We start from the raw sequence: 21,521 nt of genomic DNA on the forward strand, positions 1-21,521 counted from the left end.
AGCATGTTTTGCCTCTAGAATCTAAGATATCTCAGAGCAAAGGGAAGGGAAAGATTGTGAAATATTTGGTTGGTGCTTCACTTTTCCCCCAAAAGGAAGGGCAGCTCTGATATTTTTACATGCCACTCAGGGGTTGAAAACTATTTGTCTGCAGTGGCACTGGGCACTTGAGGTTTAAGTCACATAAGGTATTCTTATCCGCTGGACTGTAACTTTCAAGTTGTCTGGGAAAAGCACTGAATGATTCTAATACTTCTCTTGTGCACTGAGGTTGGTTTAAGAAAGTGCATTTTCGAGGGAAAAGTAGACAATTTTTTTTGGTTGAACTGTTGGAGGAGTACTTAGGGTAGGACAGAATAAGGGATTACCAAAAGCAAATGACAGTAAAAAGGAGAGAGGCGAAAAAAAATAAGGAGAAATGAATAATCCTGCCTGGTCTCAAAGGCTGAAAAATTTGCCTTGGACCCAAAAAGGAAACGCTAAGGAAGAACTGAGGTAAGTGCTAATGATAGCTGCCATCCAGAGGAGAAAAACAAATGTAATACTCCATACTATGGGGGATTTTCACCTCCAGAAGACCAAATAACAGGAAATAATATAGATGTGTCATCCAAACACATGATTCACAAATCTGAAAAGATTCTTCTGTTATAGAAAACTCTTTGCTGCTAAGAAAAGCAAACAAAAAGTAAATAGCATGAATAGCAACACCTTTCTCAATGAAATCTACTTAAAATGGTGTCTGAAACACTCAGTTGCACACTTGACCGTTTATCTACTGGAACCTAAGAGAAAAAGTGTTAGTTGTTCAGGTGTATCCGACTCTTTGCAACCACGTGGACTTGTAGCCCATCTAACAGATACTCAGTAAGTATTTTAAGTGAATTCATTCTAAAATCTGTAAAAAGTATTCTTTGAAAAGCTGAGAACACATCACTCAATAAATATGAATCCAATGCTAATATGCCAGGCACAGAGCAAAGATGAAAAAAGGTCCCTCATACTTTTCTTAAAGGGATGAAGGGCAGCCACAGACAACAGAGTGCCCAATCCATAATACAGCACCTGCCATAGAAGCCCATGCATATAGTGTCAGGCCCACCAGAAGGAAGCCTCTCACTCCACCATTTTTCCAGTGGAAAAGGAACTTAGTGAACATGCAAGTATCTGTACCAGAAAGTTTTTAGGTGACTATATATATTAGCCTTGGCAATAGGGGAATGAAGGATTTAGATCTGCACTGCAACACATTGGTGTCTTAAATGATAAGCCAAAATATTGTTGGTACATATACCCCTGACCATGCAGTTGAAAGGTTAACCGAAAGTCCATAAACTTAGTTGATGAAGATAATGGTAATGCTAATGAAAAATAAATAAAAGAGGAAGCACAATGAAAAACAAAGATCAATTCAAGACAATACTAATGATGACTCCCAAATAAGCACCTTTCCTGAATATTATAAGAATCCCTATTCTGCACATGACATGGTAAGAAGCTTGTGTTGCTGCCAAGTGTCTCACGACAGTGCTTTCTGGGAAAACAAGGTATCAGAGACAACGTTATGCTAGTTTTACTTCATGAACATCATGGTTTAGTGACCTGGTAAATTATTAATAACTAGCCTTTAGGTGCAGGTAAGTATGAACAACTATGAAGCAATAAGAATTGGAAAAAAAGAGCACATTTTCAACAAGGCGGGGCAGGGTAGGAGACATACTCTGAGAATCACTGCATTAAAGGAGCACAGAAAAGGAAACTTAATTCTTTAGGAGGTAGAAAGGGTAAAGAAAAAAAAAAAAAACAACTAACACTGAAACATTAAACTGAGGTAATAATAAACCTGCCAAATAAGGTATTTCAAAACTTTCTACTTGATGTATACAAGACCCATGAAATTATGCTTGAAAACTATAATTTCAAGCAATAAGAAAGTTACATGCAGGGTTCATTCCTTAACAAACTTAAGGAGTGTATCAATCCTCTGCTGTCTCTAATGCATTTTTAGTTTTCCAAAGCTTAGAGAGGGAGAAAGTGGAATACTCTCCAAGAGTTCACCACTACTTATTAGGTACTACCTCAGTTAGCCTTGTATATATCATAGTTATCTACAGTAAAAAAATGATTTTACATACTGAACCAGCAAGCATTCCCTCTTAAAACGGACATTGAGAGTAAAATAGAACAAATATGTACTTTTTTCTAATCATAAAGGTTGGCAAGAAAACTATTTCACAAGATAACATATTGAACAGATAAACCAAAGGGAACATAGTCACTTATTTGCATTCCTACAAAGTTGGGAAAGTCTCCTCCTCAGGTTGTGGCCCAAGTTATGGCATTCACTATTTCTTAACTATTCTGTTTTTCAATTTTATAATTTGAATACCAGGAAAAACTATCCAAATTCAATGGGAAATGCTTTGAAAATGCCCAAATATTTGACGAGAAGCTAAATAGTTTACTACCCCACTCCATAACTCTTTTGAAATAGATTACTGGTTCCACTGTGGTTCCCGTCTGTGGTGTCCAATGACTTTTCACTTACTTTTGCAACCCTGTGACTGTCACATCCTACTTTACAAGAATTCCACCACAAAACAGAAATTTTCCAAGTTTAAGTAACCTAGGTAAAGTATCTGCCTGCAACACGGGAGACCCAGGTTCGATCCCTGGGTCAGGAAGATACCCTGGAGGAGGGAAGGGTGGCTGCTCACTCCAGTATTCTGGCCTGGAGAATTTCATGGACAGAGGAGCCTGACAGGCTACAGTCCATGGGGTCGCAAAGAGTCGGACACAACTGAGCGACTTTCACTTTTCACACAAAATGCTAAGTTTTTATTTCCCCTTGATTCTTGGCCAATTTACTAAGTGAAAAGTTATTTTGCTGATGAAGCAGAAAAAGTCCACATAGACTATGCTGGAACACTTCTTATAATCAATAAAGTAAAAATAATCATGAAGTGCAGAAATAATGAAGTGTTTATGAAAATGGCAAAAGCAGGACTTTAAATTAAAGCAGCAGGTCTGGACAATGTGTATCTTGGGAACCAGAAAGCTCACAGAATCACCACAGGGATTTTTTTCAAAAAAGGCTCATGGAACGTAAGATTAGAAAAACAGGAAATTCAAGTCAGCTTTTTGTTTAGAAAAAAAAGAAACTTCAAAAATCACAAATTACTCAATATTCGTTAAACCAGCTCGAACAATTGCAACTAACCCAAAATTAGGAAAATGTCATACATGGACACAGTACTTATAACCTCATAGAGGGATTTACAAAGCAAGATGTCATCCCAGGAAGTGCAAACTATACATGGGTGAAAAGCAGAAACAACCGTTGTGGGAAAAAACTTTTAAAGCCATTGCTAATGTGCCTCATAATGTATGGTTTGGAGTGACTACAGGAAGGCATAATATTTATGGAGAAAAAACAGAGGTCTCATTTATAAAATCAAAACTGAGGGAGAACACATGATACTCACTACCTGTACATAAAGAGGCCACAAATACATATATATGGAAAAGGGGCGGGGGGTTTACAATAATGAGATTAAATTGCCTGGAAGAAAATTTCAGCTGTCAGGAAAAAAAAAAAATTCCTGAAGGAAAAGAGTATATCATAGTGCTATCTCTTGCAGTATCATCAGAGGTTCAAAGTAAATTAAAACTCTGGGAAAAAACCATCCTCCACCCCCATCTAAGCAGGAGCTGAAATCATGGGTTTAGACTATATGACCTAAAAAGCTGGAAACCTTGAAGCTTTCAGTACAATATGACTCCCCCACTCCATAGGTGATCAACAACTGTATTAATGCTAATCCCTTACATCTACATACTGTTTCACAGTTTAGAAAGAGCCTTCACTTTCACTCCTCAACAGCAACCCCTTTGATGGCAGAATCACAATACTTTCACACAGCTTGTACTCTGCAAAACACTTTCACACACTGTTATTTTACAGAAGAGACCCAAGGAGGTTAAGGAGGAGGAGATGGCAGGTAAGGGGCCTGGCCAACCAGGGACTCCCTTCAGTCAATTAAATAGACTCTTCTAACCTTTAGAAGTTCAAAGTACAACACTCCAGGGGGAGCAACCTCATTCAGACAGCTATACAGGATAGAACTGAAGAGTCTCAGCGGATCATTTCTGCCTCAGTCTCCGACCCCAAACACAGGGAAACTGAGGTAGCAGGTAGAACAAAAGCTTGATCCAAGAGTCACGCACGGAGTGTCGGTGGGACGGACTTCCCCCCACTCCACCTGCACTATGTCCAGAAACGGCTGATTCCTATGTTTCAAAGGAAAAAGCTTGCCATTCCCGTTTCCCTCTATTTCCCACCAGGGCTTTCCTATGGCTTGGGGGGGCGGGGGGGAGGGGGATCTTCCTCCCGGAACCGCACAGCAAATCCCCTCTCCCCAGGCTCTTACTCATTTTTCACATCGGGCCTCCGAAGTAGGGAAACCTGCTAGCTCTGGCTCCCAACTCCTAGCTTCTCGCTCTCTCTGAGGCGTTTCTTGACCCTAAGGCACGTCTAAGCCTCCCCAGGGATGGTCTTCTGCCACTCCTTCCCCCTAAACCTCAAACTCCACAAAAGGAAACCCTCCCCAAGCATCCTCCCATCTACCCTTCTATCCTGGCCACCCCTGAGGAGCACCACTATGTATCAGGAGCCTCCCAGGAGCTACCTGCCTCTCACCTGGGCCCTTTTGGCTGCGGCCTCCGCAGAAGGGCGACCCCCAACAATCTCCTCGGTCAAGAAACCCCTAAAGCGGAAACACCCTCTTCCAGGTCCTCTCCTGGCGCCTTCAGCACGGGCCTCGCTGGAGAACCTCCGGGCTGTTTTCTGGGCTCTGCCCAACGCCACCCGCTCCCAGCCCCCTCCTCAGAATCTCCCCCAGCCCAGTCCCGTCTCCCCGCCGCAGATTCAGGCGGCTGTTCCCCTCCCTCACGGACGTCCCCAGCCCTGGAACTCCCCCCGCTTCGCGTTCCTAGGGGCTTCCCGGCTGGGCTGCGGCACTGACTTTCTCCAGCTCTCGGGCGCACTCGAGGGAGGGGGCGGCGGCGGCTGCGGCGCGACTCCTTTGTGACAGGTCCAAGAGAGCGGTAAAGATGGACGCGAGGCCACGGCGCTGCCATTACGTGCTGGGCCCACCCCCGCTTCGTACCGCCCCAGCCCTCCCTCAGTCCCCTAGGAAACGCCCCTTCCTCGGTGGCAAGCCCTCTTCCTCACATCCAATCATCTTTCAGGAAACACGTCACGTGACAACACGGCTCGGCCCGCCCTCCTAGAGGGAGCTGGCCAATCCCCTTGCTGAAGTGTGAATGGCCCAATCAAGTCTCTCCCGCTAGCTTTCAAGGCACCGGATTTCCATTTGGCTCCACGGGAGGAAGGGAGGTACGGATTGGGTTACACCGCCGGAAGAGGGGCGGGACTTTGTTGTGGCGGTGAGGAAAAGGAAGCCCTGAAGGGTAGAAAGAAATACCAAAGCAAAGGCTGTTTTCTTGCTTTCATTCTTTCTGTTTTTATTTTCCTTCTTTTTATTTTTTCTTAAGAGCGAGCGGCGTTTGCGGTGGCAGTTTGGGGTGGGCGCCGCCGAGGTGAGGGGGTCTCGCCTCCCGCACGCTGGTAGGTGAGTGCGGCCTGGGCCCTGGCCAGGCAGCGAGACCAGGGCGCCAGCATCCTCGCTGAGGAAGTGGGGGGCTGCGTCTGACGTGAAGTTTAGGGCCAGGCCTGCCCTTAGTCTGCGCTCTCGCCCAGGGTTCTGAGTCACCAGAGACAGGGGCTTGTGGGGCCCAGTCTGAGGGAAGCCGAGGGAGCCCGCGGGAACGCCTCCAGGTCCTGTGGAAGAGGATGCCGACCCTTTCAAGCGGTCCTGGGGCTTTGGGTCTCTTGTCGACTCCCTTCTACGTTTTCTACCAGGTGGCAGGCTTCAAGCGAGGAGTGGGCTCTATCTCAGAGGTCTTGGAATGGCTCCAGGCTACTCCGGAGATGTGGGGTTGCCTGCCTGGTTGCGAGTTTCTGAGTCACAGAATTAGTTTAGGATGGAAACATTAATTATGTTCCGTGTACCAGTCTCTGTGCTCAGTGCACTTTCTTGTAAAGGAAATCAAACTGGCGTGTTCGTCTTGCAGAAAACTTAACTGAGGGTTGAAGGATCTTGAGAGCTGCTGGCCCAGGTGAAAGCCAGAGCGCATCGCGGTAAAGGTGGAGACCTATTCCTTCTTAGCACTGGTTTTGAAACTAGCAGAAAACAGGAGCTTCTGTGGCCTTTTAAAATGCAGATTCTCGGACCACCCCCCCTCCCCCCCCCGCATCCCTGCTGCTGCTGCTGCTAAGTCGCTTCAGTCGTGTCCGACTCTGTGTGACCCCATAGACGGCAGCCCACCAGGCTCCCCTGTCCCTGGGATTCTCCAGGCAAGAACACTGGAGTGGGTTGCCATTTCCTTTTCCGATTCATGGAAGTGAAAAGTGAAAGTGAAGTCGCTCAGTCGTGTCCGACTCTTAGCGACCCCATGGACTGCAGCCTACCAGGCTCCTCCGTCCATGGGATTTTCCAGGCAAGAGTACTGGAGTGGGGTGCCATTGCCTTCTCCTCCATCCCAGCTAGTCCGACTCAGGTCTTGAGTGAGACCCAGGAAGACAAGTGCAGATCTGGCGGTCAGAATTCCCAGTGACCTCTTGTGTACCAGCTGTTGGGTAAGATTCGTTGATAATTCAGCTGTTTGCCTTATTGCTGTGTTAACAAGGACCCCATAAAAAATGGTTTGGAAAGCACTGCTTCTGAACGCCTTGAAAGGAATTAGTGTGTAGACTCCTTTTTGATACAAGGAATTGAGTAGAGATAAAGGCAGCATTTACAGTCTTAAAAATAGAGCTTGAGATGAACAGTTTGTAAGGGTCTGAAAGCTGAGGCTGCCCAGAGGGGTCTTGGTGCCTTTCCCTCATGGGGAAATTCTTCGTGGTTGTAACAATTATATCAATACCTTTTACCTGGTTAGCAGTCGTTCCCGTTTAAGAATCTTGCTGTTTTGATTAGACTCAAGCTGCTGCTGCAGAAATTGAAAACCATGTATCTGGTAAATGAAGTGATTTAAGCGCATGGTTCAGCTGTAGACTCAATCAGCATAATTATATCTTCATGGCAGGTAAATTAAGCAATTTCAGTGTGCTCACTATTGATCTCGTTTTGAAGGATGCTTTGTCTTCATTCTCAAATACCACCTGTTTCGCTTTTTCTGTAGCATGTGTTTTACAGTTCATTTCATCTTTAGTCTTCTGAATTTTCCTTATGATGTATGCAACTGTGGGTTTCTGTTCAGTGTGTTTGGTGTTTATTACACTTCTAAATATTTGGATTAGTGTCTTTCATAAGTTCTGTAAAATTCTCAGTCATTTATATTCATGTACTGTTTCTGCCCTGTTGTATATCTTCCTTCTTTACTGATTTAATGTAGACCTTTCCCCCTCTCTTCTTTATGCCTTTTCCTCTTTTTACTTTCTATACTACAGTCTGCGTAATTTGTTTTTTATTAATTTTCTCATAAGTTATTTCTAATCTGTTACTAAACTCATCTGTTGTGATTTTGAATTAATTTATTGCATGTTTTAGTCACTGAAGTTCTGTTTTTTCTTTTCAAATGTGCCATTCCACTTTAACGGTTTCTTATGCTCTGCTGTTAATTTTGAGGCCTGGTTTTTATTTCTTTAAACATGGTAAGCATAGTTGTTTTGTAATCTATATGTGTTAATTCCACTGTCTGGATGTCCTTTGGTCTTTTTCTGTTGCCCATTATTCCTGCTTTTTTGTCTTACCAGTTCACCTATACCTGATGCTGTAGTTCTTTGGGATACCAGATTAAGATGGAGAAAGAGGTGCTTATCAGACCCCACACACGTTACCTGGGCTCTCTGCTTTTGACTTTTACTTACCAAGAGCACCAAAACAGTAGCTTTCTTTTTTTTTTTTTTAACAGTAGCTTTCAAGATCAGAGAAATCCTCAGGATGAAAACCAGTTTGAATATTGGGCTCAGTTTCTGGTTTTCACCTTGTCTTGGGTTTTTGCTGAATTCTTTATTGTCTTGTTAGCTTTTCTATTTGTTTAAGAATTATTAAAAAAAAAACTTCTTTCAGTTTTATTTGTTGCAGAAGTGAGGGATTGGTCTCAATTACCTAGCCCGCTATTTCTGGAAATGGAAGCCCCCTTTGATTTTAGGAGTGAAATTTGTCTTTCAGGCAACTTTGAGTTAAAGGTTATTTTTCTTCACCTATCTAAAACTTCCACCACCTTTCACAGTGCAGTGTCCTTGTTATTCAGTTGCCCAGTTGTATCCGACTCTATGTGACCCCTTGGACTGCAGCACGCCAGGCTTCTCTGTCCTTCACCATCTCCCAGAGCCTGCTCAAACTCATGTCCATTGAGTCGGTGGTGCCATCCAACACCAACATCCAACAAAGGGACATCCTCTGTTGTCCCTTTTCTCCTCCTGCCTTCAGTCTTTCCCAGCATCAGGGTCTTTTCCGATGTATCGGCTCTTCACATCAGGTGGCCAAAGTATTGGAGCAGTGTCATAGCTGCTATCAAAATTAAGCTTCCCCAGTGGTTTTTTCTAGTCTTCCTTTTTTGAACTCCTTAGTGCTTAATTTCTTTTCTCTTAGAGCATTTACGCTCATTCTCCATTTCCTTAAATTGCTCCTGTACTTACTTTATCTCTTCTTTTGAATTCAAATTTCTTATTTGCTAAAAAATACTGTCAGTTTAGTACCTAGCATTGTGACTTGCACATAATGCTATTGCTGCTTGATGGTGTCCAAGTCTTTGCAACCAACCCCAGGGACTGTAGCTCACCAGGCTTCTCTGTCCATGGAATTTTCCAGGCAAGAATACTGGAGTGGGTTGCCTTTTCCTACTCTAGGGAACCTCTACCCAGGGATCAAACCCACATCTCCTGCAAGTCTTGCATTGGCAAGCGGATTCTTTACTGCTGAGCCACCTGGGAAGCCCTGCCTTGCACATATATTCCCTGTAAAGATTTACTTCAAAAATACAACTGAATGAGTGGGCCTTGTATGTTTGGTGTAGTGTAAAGTCCTTTTTTTTTTAATTTGGTTTGGACAGGAGATCCATAAAGCTTGGAAGGTGGGGGTGAGAGAGAGTATAATTTAGTGTGGATTAGGTTCCAAAGTCCACCCAGATGGTAAAATAGTGTGTAGTCAAAGCTATCCTCACAACAAACTGTGGAAAATTCTTAAAGAGACGGGAATACTAGACCGCCTTACCTGCCTCCTGAGAAATCTGTAAGCAGGTCAAGAAACAACAGTTAGAACTGGACATGAAACAACAGACTGGTTCCAAATTGGGAAAGGGGTACGTCAAGGCTGCATATCGTCACCCTGCTTATTTAACTTACATGCAGAGAACATCATGCGAAGTGCCAGGCTGGATGAAGCACTAGCTGGAATCAAGATTACTGGGAAAAATATCAATAATCTCAAGATACGCAGGTGACACCACCCTTATGGCAGGAAGCAAAGAACTAAAGAGTCTCTTAATGAAAGTGAAAGAGGAGAGTGAAAAAGTTGGCTTAAGACTCAACATTCAGAAAACTAAGATCATGGCATCTTGTCCCATTACTTTGTGTCTAATAGATGGGGGAAAAATGAAAACAATGAGAGACTTTATTTTTTGGGGCTCCAAAATCACTGCAGAGGGTGACTGCAGCTGTGAAATTAAAAGATGCTTGCTCGTTGGAAGAAAAGTTATGACCAACCTAGACAGCATGTTAATTATTTTGCCAACAAAGGTCCATCTAGTCAAAGCTATGGTTTTTCCAGTAGTCATGTATGGATGTGAGAGTTGGACTATAAAGAAAGCTGAGCGCCGAAGAATGGATGCTTTTGAACTGTGGTGTTGGAGAAGACTCTTGAGAGTCCCTTGGTCAGCAAGAAGATCCAACCAGTCCATTGTAAAGGAAATCAGTCCTGAATATTCATTGGAAGGACTGATGCTGAAGCTGAAACTCCACAATACTTCGGTGGCAACCTGATGTGAAGAACTGACTCATTAGAAAAGACCCTGATGCTGGGAAAGAATTGAGGGCAGGAGGAGAAGGGGACGACAGGATGAGATGGTTGGATGGCATCACCTACACAATGAACATGAGTTTGAGTAAACTCCAGGAGTTGGTGATGGACAGGGAGGCCTGGCGTGCTGCGGTCCATGGGGTTGCAGAGAGTCGGACATGACTGAGCGACTGGACTGAGGTGAAAGTCAACCCAGATGGTAAACTAACGTGTAGCCAAAGCTATCCTCGGAAATCTATTAGGGAGGCACCATGTTGGGTATAGGTATACCAGTGTAGCAAAATTCCAACATGGCCAGATTTTTCTCCAGCTTTGAAACAGATGCTATTTTTTTCCTTTGAGTTTTAGATAAAGTAGTTGGTTCACATTTAAGAATCACTGTTTGTAAAAAATATAGCTCATATTAGAATTACATATAGTGAGGGAAGGGCTTACACTCTGAGAGGCACGCATGAGTTGGGGAGTTGAGGATCAGCTAAGGGAACCAATATTGTTACCTTTTTTTCTTCCAGTGGATCTATCAGTAGATAAATTCAAGGTAAATGTACATATGATGAAACTGTTCTTATGCTGTGGAAGAATACATGGCATGTGTTTTCTAGATGTCTTGCAAAAAGAGGTTACTTCAAATTGCTGTTTATAGTAAACATTGTACATATGAATTGCATTTACTAATGCTGTGCCCTCATTTTTAGATTCTTTCAGTCCTCTTTGCTAGTGGAGTAGGTTAAATAAGCCTCAGTGTTAGAAGAGTGACTGAGAATTACTTTTTCTAGTAATAAGTGCTAACAGACTGTTCTCTGTTAGTAGTTGTCATGCTCTGAAGTTTTATAGGGAAAGTTGGCTTGACTTAAATTACTGTAGCTTGATAGAAGTGCCTTCTGGCCAGAAAGCAGTCTTTTCTAGAATGATTTTTAGTTTGCCAAATTCCTTAGTTTCTGTCCTACATTTTAAAATCTCACGTGACTTGAACATCAGGATAATGTTGGAAGAGCAGTACTTAAGTATATTTACTAACAGAAAAAATGTGGATTGGCCTATTGTTTTTGCTCCCTTTGGGGAAATGTTAGAACATTGTGACACAGAGATCTGATCTGCCCTGGTGTATTTTTACAAGTACAGTGTATCTAATGTTAGAAGTTAGGAGGGTATGGTGGTCAGTGATGTAAACACTTAAGTAGTGTGCCATCACAAAATTCAATTCCAGAGGAAACCAGATCTCATGTACTTGCATCATGGCATGAGCTAAATAGAATAATTTTCATGTCAGCAATGGCAATTATCTTGGGAGCAGCAATGTAAGTTTAGTTTCTTGAAACTTATATAGCATGCTGTGCATAAACCCATTCTGTCTCACCAGTCTGGAAATTAAATACTATAATCTCCAGTACAAACACAGTAGTGCAGTGTTTAACATTTATTTCAGCTTGAAATATAAGAACATTGTTTGGCTGTCAAGCAAATTTGAAAATTTGCATCAGCTTGAAACTTTTAAGTAGGGACAAAGTGATTTTGGTATGGTTTTGGATTTCCATGAATTCTCTATTTGAAGAACTTATAGAATCCTTTTAAAAATACTATAATGTTTAATTTGATAATTGAACTTGAATCACCATAAAAAATGCTATGAAAGTAAAGAAAAGTTGGCACAGTTATTCTTTCTAAAATTAAATACAATAAGGACAAAATAAGCATTCTCAATGTAAATCTTCTTCATCCCTAAATGAATTTTTATCATTAAATCCCCAGATCTCTGGGCTTTCGTTTATTTGTGTTTTGTTTTTAATTATTCTAACAAAAGAGAATAAGAGACTTGTGAAAATTTAGGTAAGCTGTAGGAATTAGAAATAAACACTTTAGTTTCTGATTTCTCTACTTCTGGGAGAAGGTAAATAAGTTGAGGGTAGAAATCACCTTTCTGTTGCAAAATAAACAGCTAATGAATGTTGGACTCTTTGGAGAAAAATGCTTTGTCTAAGAAATTTTTAGTATGAGATTTTTTTTTTTTTAGTTAGCTGAAATTAAAGGAAAGTAAGTAGCAAGAGTTATTCTTGAAGAAGATGTCAGTTATCTAATATAGCAAGGTGATGTAATCTTTGGTCCTGTGTTTCCTATTGCACAAGTTGTATGATGTTTGAGTAGAATTCCCTATGGGACAAAGACACATTAGTGAATACTTATTTGATGACTATTATTTTCTATAATTTACATTGGACAGTATCTAAGAATATGTATGTGAGAGCATTCCTCTCTGCTTAAATTCTTCAAATTCTCTCCCTGGTTGGTTTATCCAGTAAGTATTTCTTATATATTTAATATATGTCAGACACTGTGCTAATAAGCACTGTGGATACAAAGAGCTGTTGGAATAGTTCTAAGTGATAAAACACAATGAATAAATGCTGTAGTAGAATTAGAAATAGCTGGAATGGGGGCCAGAGGAGAAACAGAGAGTCTTAATAGAATGCTCTTAGAGTAGTTTATGCAAGATGAGGCCCTGAAAAGAAGAGATTAGAAAGGAAAGGATGAATTAAAGAGAGATCATTGTGAAGTAGAAACAACAGAACTTGGTGACTAGTGGGATGTAAGGGAATAAGGAAAAAAGAGTCTTAAGTATATGTCCAGGTTTTCAGCTTGGGAAACTGGGTTGATCCCTGTTTGTGCCCTTCATTACTGCCTCTTAGTTGTACTATTTACTTTGGTAATTCATTACATTCACTGTTTACCTGTTAGGAACTAATACAAGAGTACTAGCTCTTTAAAGTTTATTTTCTTTATGCACCCCCATAGAATTTGCACAATCCTGGACGCAGAGTTCAGCATTCAGCCTGATGTTGAGTTTATTTAAGTTGAATTAATAATAAAATAACTATGGTAAAGGGGAATTATAGAATTACCAAATACGTATACATGGAAGCTTTTCCTGATTTCCCTCAGTTTCATCTGGTCCCTTTCCCACTTCACTTATCATGGTTGTTTATGTCACTGATTTATTTCTCCTACACTCCTTGAGCATAGGGTAGTATATTTCTTTCACTCCCATAACCAGAGCTCAGCATAGCTCTTTGCAATAATGACAGACCTTTTAAAGCATTTTTAAGCAGGTCCCAAACACTGTGCTAACTGCTTTATATGAATTATCTAGTTTATCTCACAAAAGCTTTATGTTGTGCAGTACTCTTAATCTCCATTGATGAGTGCAATCTGTGGATTAGGAAACTAAGGCTTAGATGAGTTAAATGACTTGCCCAAAATCATAACAACTTACAAGTGGCAGAACCAAGGTCTCTTGATCTCAGAATCTATACTCCTCATTACCTGTTTTCCCTCCTGTAAGGAGACTTCAACAGAAGGTATCTGTTATATGTTCGTTGAGTTAGATTAGGTTGTCATGAAAAGTGTCTGAAGTTAAGCTGGCTTCTTGTTAGTATTTATTGATAGGGAAATTTTGAATACTGCTGGAGAAGGAATATTCTGAATATTATCTAGCATACTGAGGAGTATGACCACTTGTTGTTCATAAACATTTTCTGTCCTTCAGTTCAGTTCAGTTGCTCAGTTGTGTCCGACTCTTGGCGACCCCATGAATCGCAGCACGCCAGGCCTCCCTGTCCATCACCAACTCCCGGAGTTCACCCACACTCACGTCCATAGAGTCAGTGATGCCATCCAGCCATCTCATCCTCTGTCATACCCTTTTCCTCCTACCCCCAATCCCTCCCAGCATCAGAGTCTTTTCCAATGAGTCAACTCTTCACATGAGGTGGCCAAAGTACTGGAGTTTCAGCTTTAGCATCATTTCTTCCAAAGAAATCCCAGGGCTGATCTCCTTCAAAACCGACTGGTTGGATCTCCTTGCAGTCCAAGGGACTCTCAAGAGTCTTCTCCAACACCACAGTTCAAAAGCATCAATTTTTCGGCACTCAGCTTTCTTCACAGTCCAACTCTCACATCCATACATGACCACAGGAAAAACCATAGCCTTGACTAGACGAACCTTTGTGGCCAAATAATGTCTCTGCTTTTGAATATGTTATCTAGGTTGGTCATAACGTTCCTTCCAAGGAGTAAGCATCTTTTAATTTCATGGCTGTGGTCACCATCTGCAGTGATTTTGGAGCCCCCAAAAAATAAAGTCTGACACTGTTTCCAGTGTTGCCCCATCTATTTCCCATGAAGTGATGGGACCAGATGCCATGATCTTCGTTTTCTGAATGTTGAGCTTTAAGCCAACTTTTTCACTCTCCTCTTTCACTTTCATCAAGAGGCTTTTGAGTTCCTCTTCACTTTCTGCCATAAGGGTGGTGTCATCTGCATATCTGAGGTTATTGATATTTCTCCCGGCAGTCTTGATTCCAGCTTGTTTCTGTCCTTTGACTTCTCCTAATATAGAAAATTCATTAACCAGAGGGCCACTGGTGGCATTGCAGGCCAGAAGGGAATAGTAGTTGAAGGGCCAGGGAATGACGACCTATAGGAGATGTGCAAATGGAAGAAAGAGATGGATGAAGCAGTCTGTGTTTAGTGTTGGTCCTTTTAAATTCACAGAAATGTTTTATAATTAGGCATGGCCATCTAGTTTTATTTTGGGAATGAGGGAATGTTGGGATTATGTTAGGTTTAAAGAACAGATTTTTACAAGTGCACATTAGTTTTGATAGTGCGACTTTTCTCAGGAAACCAACGCATTGAAAGAATTTTTTTGTCAAAGTATAAACCCATTGTCTTTACATTTCCTTTTTAAAACATGCTTCTACCTTGTTTTCTTTTTCCTTAACCAACTGTGATTCTTGACTTAGTCCTACATGTGAAAGATGGGGAAATAGCACAGGGCAAACTCTTTGGGTAAAAGTTCAGTTCTAACACTGGAGAAAAAGATGAAAAGGAGAGTAAGAATGTCTTGGAATCCCATAAATTTGTCTTTTTCCAAAAGTAATTGATAAATGTTGGGAAAATTCTTATTCTCTAAGAGTCTCTATTTCAAATTCAAACCTTTGTTTACAAGTATCTTAAAGGCTCTGACCCTTGAGTTTCAGGGATTTTTTTTTTTAAGTCAAATGAATTATTTTTTAAAGTCAAATTCATTTTTTTTGAAGTCAAATGAATTCTTCTTTATCCAAAAACTCAACAGGCTATGAAAATTAAATAGATGGCTTTACTTCCTTAGTTTTGCATTATGAGTATAAATCTTGAGTCTGAATTCTTACTTGGATGGAAGCATGTAAGATTCAAGATTTTTATTTTGAACTGTAAGAAGAGTTCTTTTAATACTTGTATTTTTTTAAGTGTAACGAGTAAAGAGATGGATTCAATGGCATGCCAGTTGTATTACCATATCCTAATATTGCTTTCCCAGGTTTAAATCATAACAGTTTAAGGTTACTGTTTTGAGACAGTTTTTTCATGGTTTTATAAGATTAAAGGAACTAGGAATGTTTGACCTAGAAAAGTGACAAATTAGGAGGAAAATGGGAGTTGTTTTCAAACAGCTGAAGCATTGTCGTGTTGAAAAAGGGATTTGGCTTCTTTTGTGTAGTCCCAGTGGATTCAACCTATCTGTGGAATTTATAGGAAGAGAGATTTCAGTTCAGTTTAAGGAATAACTATCGAGCTAGTCAGATCTGCTCAGAGAGAGTCAGCTGCCTGAAGGGAGTGCAGTTTTAAAGTATGGGTTGGATGAAAATCTCCTGGGTATGAATGGTGGGTTCTGTTGCCAGATGTAGAATTGTTTGAGGTGGGCTATGAGGACCCATCACATTCTGAATTATTTCCCAGTAAATAAGGGTGAGAGGAGGAAACCAGACAGCCAATATAGGATGAGAAAGGAGAGCTACAGCTGAGAAAGAGGACAGTGAGGGTCTAAATTGTCTCTTCCATCCACTAAAGTTCTACATCTTTGATGTTTCTCTGCCAGAAACATTTAAAATGTTGGCCCTTGTTCCATAAGAGGTCGTTCTGCAAAACTTGGGAATTTCTGGCATGGTCACAGAGACGGAACAGTTCTCTCTGTAATAGGCAAAAACAAGACCAGGAGCTGACTGTGGCTCAGATCATGAACTCCTTATTGCCAAATTCAGACTTAAATTGAAGAAAGTAGGGAAAACCACTAGGCCATTCAGGTGTGACCTAAATCAAATCCCTTATGATTATACAGTGGAAGTGAGAAATAGATTTAAGGGACTAGATCTGATAGAGTGCCTGATGAACTATGGACTGAGGTTCATAACATTGTACAGGAGACAGGGATCAAGACCATCTTCATGGAAAAGAAATGCAAAAAAGCAAAATGGCTGTCTGGGGAGGCCTTAAAAATAGCTGTGAAAAGAAGAGAAGCAAAAAGCAAAGGAAAAAAGGAAAGATATAAGCATCTGAATGCAGAGTTCCAAAGAATAGCAAGAAGAGATAAGAAAGCCTTCTTTAGTGATCAATGCAAAGAAATAGAGGAAAACAACAGAATGGGAAAGAGTAGAGATCTCTTCAAGAAAATTAGAGATATCAAGGGAACATTTCATGCAAAGATGGGCTCGATAAAGGACAGAAATGGTATGGACCTAACAGAAGCAGAAGATATTAAGAAGAGGTGGCAAGAATACACAGAAAAACTGCACAAAAAAGATCTTCACGACCAAGATAATCACGATGCTGTGATCGCTTACCTAGAGCCAGATATCCTGGAATGTGAAGTCAAGTGGGCCTTAGAAAGCATCACTACAAACAAAGCTAGTGGAGGTGATGGAATTCCAGTTGAGATATTTCAAATCCTGAAAGATGATGCTGTGAAAGTGCTGCACTCAATATGCCAGCAAATTTGGAAAACTCAGCAGTGGCCACAGGACTGGAAAAGGTCGGTTTTCATTCCAATCCCAAAGAAAGGCAATGCCAAAGAATGCTCAAACTACCGCACAATTGCACTCATCTCACACTCTAGTAAAGTAACGCTCAAAATTCTCCAAGCCAGGCTTCAGCAATACGTGAACGGTGAACATCCAGATGTTCAAGCTGGTTTTAGAAAAAGAGGAACCAGAGATCAAATTGCCAACATCCGCTGGATCATAGAAAAAGCAAGAGAGGTCCAGAAAAACATCTATTTCTGCTTCATTGACTATGCCAAAGCCTTTGACTGTGTGGATCACAATTAACTGTGGAAAATTCTGAAAGAGATGGGAATACCAGACCACTTGACCTGCCTCTTGAGAAACCTATATGCAGATCAGGAAGCAACAGTTAGAACTGGACATGGAACAACAGACTGGTTCCAAATAGGAAAAGGAGTTCGTCAAGGCTGTATATTGTCACCCTGCTTATTTAACTTATATGCAGAGTACATCATGAGAAACTGTGGGCTGGAAAAAGCACAAGCTGGAATCAAGATTGCCAGGAGAAATATCAATAACCTCAGATATGCAGATGACACCACCCTTACGGCAGAAAGTGAAAGTGGAGAGTGAAAAAGTTGGCTTAAAGCTCAACATTCAGAAAATGAAGATCATGGCATCTGGTCCCATCACTTCATGGGAAATAGATGTGGAAACAGTGGAAACAGTGTCAGACTTTATTTTTTGGGGCTCCAAAATCACTGCAGATGGTGACTACAGCCATGAAATTAAAAGATGCTTACTCCTTGGAAGGAAAGTTATGACCAACCTAGATAACATATTCAAAAGCAGAGACATTACCACAAAGGTTCGTCTAGTCAAGGCTATGGTTTTTCCTGTGGTCATGTATGGATGTGAGAGTTGGACTATGAAGAAAGCTGAGCGCCGAAAAATTGATGCTTTTGAACTGTGGTGTTGGAGAAGACTCTTGAGAGTCCCTTGGACTGCAGGGAGATCCAACCAGTCGGTTCTGAAGGAGATCAACCCTGGGATTTCTTTGGAAGGAATGATGCTAAAGCTGAAACTCTAGTACTTTGGCCACCTCATGTAAAGAGTTGACTCATTGGAAAAGACTCTGATGCTGGGAGGGATTGGGGGCAAGAGGAGAAGGGGACCAGAGAGGATGAGATGGGTGGATGGCATCACTGACTCGATGGATGTGAGTCTGAGTGAACTCCGGGAGGCCTGGCATGCTGCGATTCATGGGGTCGCCAAGAGTCGGACACGACTGAGAGACTGAGCTGAACTGAACTGAATAGGCCTTTGGCTAGAGACATTGAGTAATGCTAAGTCAGAAATGCCCAGGATTGTAGGCTTTAGGTAAGAGCAACAACTTGTGTCCATTGATTTGGTTTTCTTTCTAGTAAATTTAAAATTTTTCTGTGTTGTTACAATGAACTAAACTTCAATAGTAGGTTTTAGGCAAAGACTATTCTTTTGTTCTACATGTTTGGATTTATTTCCTCCGTTTCCATTTTCGTCTTCACTAGAGGAAGATGTTCCATGAACATTCTCAGCACTGGAATTTGATATAAGAAGAAAGCTGAAATTGACATGTCCTTCTTCTTAAGGAAGATCCCTGGTTTTTGGGGAGGGGTATGATTAAGTGGGTAAGAGTATGAATTTTTGCTCTCAGCTGATTCTCAGCTCCACCATTCACCACCTTAGAATTATTCCAGGTCCTCTTGCTGACTTTGTAGATAAGCATAGATGTTGATAAAACTACATAATACATTAAGAAAATGTAATCCTGTGCTTTTGTCAGTGACTTATGAGTTAAACTACTTGAGGATTTCTCAGTTTAAGGCTGAAGGAAGTTTTGAGGTAGTCCATTGCTTGGGGGAGACAGAGTTCAATCTCCTTGTGTCTCTTCAGAATTTTAATTACAGTTCTCACTTGAAATTGTTTGTTTGTTTGTTTTTTAGACTGTTCCATTATGGATGGAGGGGATGATGGTAACCTTGTTATCAAAAAGAGGTTTGTATCTGAGGCAGAGCTAGATGAACGGCGCAAAAGGAGACAAGAAGAATGGGAAAAAGTTCGAAAACCTGAAGATCCAGAAGGTATATAGGCTCACAGATCTTTAATCCTCACAACCCTGCAGGCTATTAACATCACTTTAGAGTAGAAGAACTGAGGCTGAGGGGCTGAAGGGACCTATGTAAGATCTCCATAGCTGGGAGCAGACCAGGATCTGCACATCCATACCCTTTCCACTCTACCACACTATTCCAGAAGATTCCACTGGTCTTCTAGCTATTCAGGTGGATCCAGGATCTGAATAGCTGAGAGTGCTGCTACCATGCAGGGTTTGTTTGGAGTGGATCCCTCATCCAGTTAGCTGTCTCAGTCCATGGGCCCTGTTCACACTCACAGTTGGCTTTGAGAACTGCTGGCTTCTGTCTGAGGTCTAGAGGGAAGCTGTGAACTTTGTACTATTTTTGTGTTATCTTTGCCCTCAGATCTTGCAGAGACTTGACTTTATCTTTAAATCCTTTGTGATTCCAAAATAATATGAATGGATTGTAAAGTATGTATTTTTCTCCCCTCCCTTTTCTTTCAGAATGCCCAGAGGAGGTTTATGACCCTCGGTCCCTGTATGAAAGGCTACAGGAACAGAAAGACAGGAAGCAGCAGGAGTATGAAGAACAGTTCAAATTCAGTAAGCTTCGGAAAAAACAGCATCTGAGGGACTCTGCAGGGCCTTTTTGGTGCACTTTTGCCTTGTGCAACACTTTTTCTAACCAGCCATGAAATTGTCTTGATTATCTAGTCTCTAGGTGCTCATTTGGTGGAAAAGAGACAGCTTTCTACCATCTAGACCACATTGAACATTTTTGCTTAGAACTCAGTATACCCATTTAAAATTTTATGCTAACATCTAGTAATGGGAGAGATGCTTTGATTTTATGCCATGTTATCTATCCAAAAGCTTTGGTGTTTACAAATTCTTTCTTCTAATCCCCTGAACAATCTGCTGTTTATTAAAAAATAGGACAAGGAAAAATCTTGACTGTATTTTCCCTTTAGCCTGCTTTAAGTGTTCCTTGTTTAATTATTTCCTCAGAAAACATGGTAAGAGGCTTAGATGAAGATGAGACCAACTTCCTTGATGAGGTTTCTCGGCAGCAAGAGCTAATAGAAAAACAGCGAAGAGAAGAAGAACTGAAAGAACTGAAGGAATACAGAATATCCTTTGTACTTTGCTAGGAATCTGTAAGGTGTCAGCTTCTCATCAACATCTATGCATTTCAGTTTTTTCATTATAGAATGAGGGTCTTCTGCCTGGTCATCTTTAAGTTCCCTTTCAACTGTGGTGTTCCTGTGATGCTGAATAACTGTCAGCGATATGTAGAGTTATGTTGCGTGCAAGAGTCTGTTGCAATCAAAAGTCCAGATCCTTCAGGATTAACTAAAGGCCTAAATCCTAATGGTCAGTACCACAGTATTCTTGCCTTGTGAGATTAGACTCTGAAACAGATGGGCGATGAAATAAACCTCATCCAGGGGAGAAACTGGCTTCTAGGTTTTTTAAAGGAAATTTTTAGCAACCCTCCTGTGTCCTCAGACCTTCCCTACAGATACAGCCTGGTCTGTCTCCGTAGAGGGGTAGGGAAAGCAGCCAAGAGGACTTTGCTTTGACTCACTGTTATCTTTCTGGCATCCACTTGCATGTCTTACTAGGCATCCCAAATGTAACTTGGCTGAATCAAAATTCTCAGTTCCACGCCTCACTACTCCTACCTTCACTATACTACCTCCCTCCAAATCTCTTTCTGGTATCTGCCAAACTACCTCCAAAATGTACTCCAAATCTTGCAGCTCTTGGTGTCTCTGTTGCCACTGCAGTCGTCATAGACCTTCTCTGGACTACGTGACCATCTAATTGTCTCTGCTTCTGTTCTCCCTCCCAGTCCATTCTCTAGACGATAGTCTGGGGAACTTTTGAAAACATACGTGGGATCATATAACTTTCCTGTTTCAAACGCTAGTGGCTTTCTGTTGCATTTAGACTTAAAATCTGCATTCTTAACCAGGTCCTACAAGGTTCTGCATGATTTAGGCCAACTCACCTCCCTGTTGTATCTTGAACTACTCTTGTTCCTGTTTACTACACTCCAGCTTACTGCCCGTCTTTATGTTCTTCTCATACTGAGCTCTGATTCCATTTCAAGGCATTTGTATTTGCTATTTCCTCAGCCTGGAATGCTCTGCCCTCAGATTTTACAGGGCTTGCATTTCATGACACTTGGGTCTCAGCACCCTTCCTCATAGAGATCTTCCCCAAGCACTCCATGTAAAGTTGCAGCCACCCCATCACTGACTATAATGTCATTTTTTAAAATAGTATGTCACTACCTGAAAATCTTTATATACTTATAGGTTTGTTTGCCTCTTTACTGCTGAAATATAAAGTAAGCACCATAAGAACAAAGACTTGATCACCACTGATTTCTCCTGTTCTTGGTATATATAGTAGGTTCTCAGTATATGTGTGAAGAAATTAATGAATGACTCGTAGAAGAGGTTAAAAAGGCCACCTTAGCATCTTCCTCCTGTG

The 21,521-nt window shown here is 41.3% G+C and overlaps 2 protein-coding genes across 5 annotated transcripts in view; one reads left to right on the forward strand and one right to left on the reverse strand.

Moving 5' to 3' along the window:
* The window catches only part of RSPRY1 (ring finger and SPRY domain containing 1), a 37,280-nt gene extending 32,105 nt beyond the window's left edge, over positions 1–5,175 (reverse strand). The window contains exon 1 of one of the 2 annotated variants that reach the window (XM_070388387.1): positions 5,025–5,175. The gene's annotated coding sequence lies outside the window, so the exon portion shown is untranslated. Of the gene's footprint in view, positions 1–4,699; positions 4,856–5,024 lie in introns of those variants that run through there. The other variant, XM_070388388.1, reaches the window with a different exon arrangement.
* Positions 5,176–5,415: 240 nt separating this feature from the next.
* PSME3IP1 (proteasome activator subunit 3 interacting protein 1) overlaps positions 5,416–21,521 on the forward strand; it is a 46,383-nt gene continuing 30,277 nt past the window's right edge. The window contains exons 1-5 of one of the 3 annotated variants that reach the window (XM_070388390.1): positions 5,416–5,633; positions 6,608–6,700; positions 18,886–19,023; positions 19,524–19,622; positions 20,028–20,149. In XM_070388390.1, the coding sequence (XP_070244491.1) occupies positions 18,897–19,023; positions 19,524–19,622; positions 20,028–20,149 (348 nt within the window). In that variant the 5' untranslated portion in view covers positions 5,416–5,633; positions 6,608–6,700; positions 18,886–18,896. Of the gene's footprint in view, positions 5,634–6,607; positions 6,701–9,155; positions 9,370–18,885; positions 19,024–19,523; positions 19,623–20,027; positions 20,150–21,521 lie in introns of those variants that run through there. The other 2 variants (XM_005899876.3, XM_070388392.1) reach the window with 2 other exon arrangements.

Source organism: Bos mutus, chromosome 18 (genome assembly GCF_027580195.1).
Source record: "Bos mutus isolate GX-2022 chromosome 18, NWIPB_WYAK_1.1, whole genome shotgun sequence".
NCBI lineage: Eukaryota > Metazoa > Chordata > Mammalia > Artiodactyla > Bovidae > Bos > Bos mutus.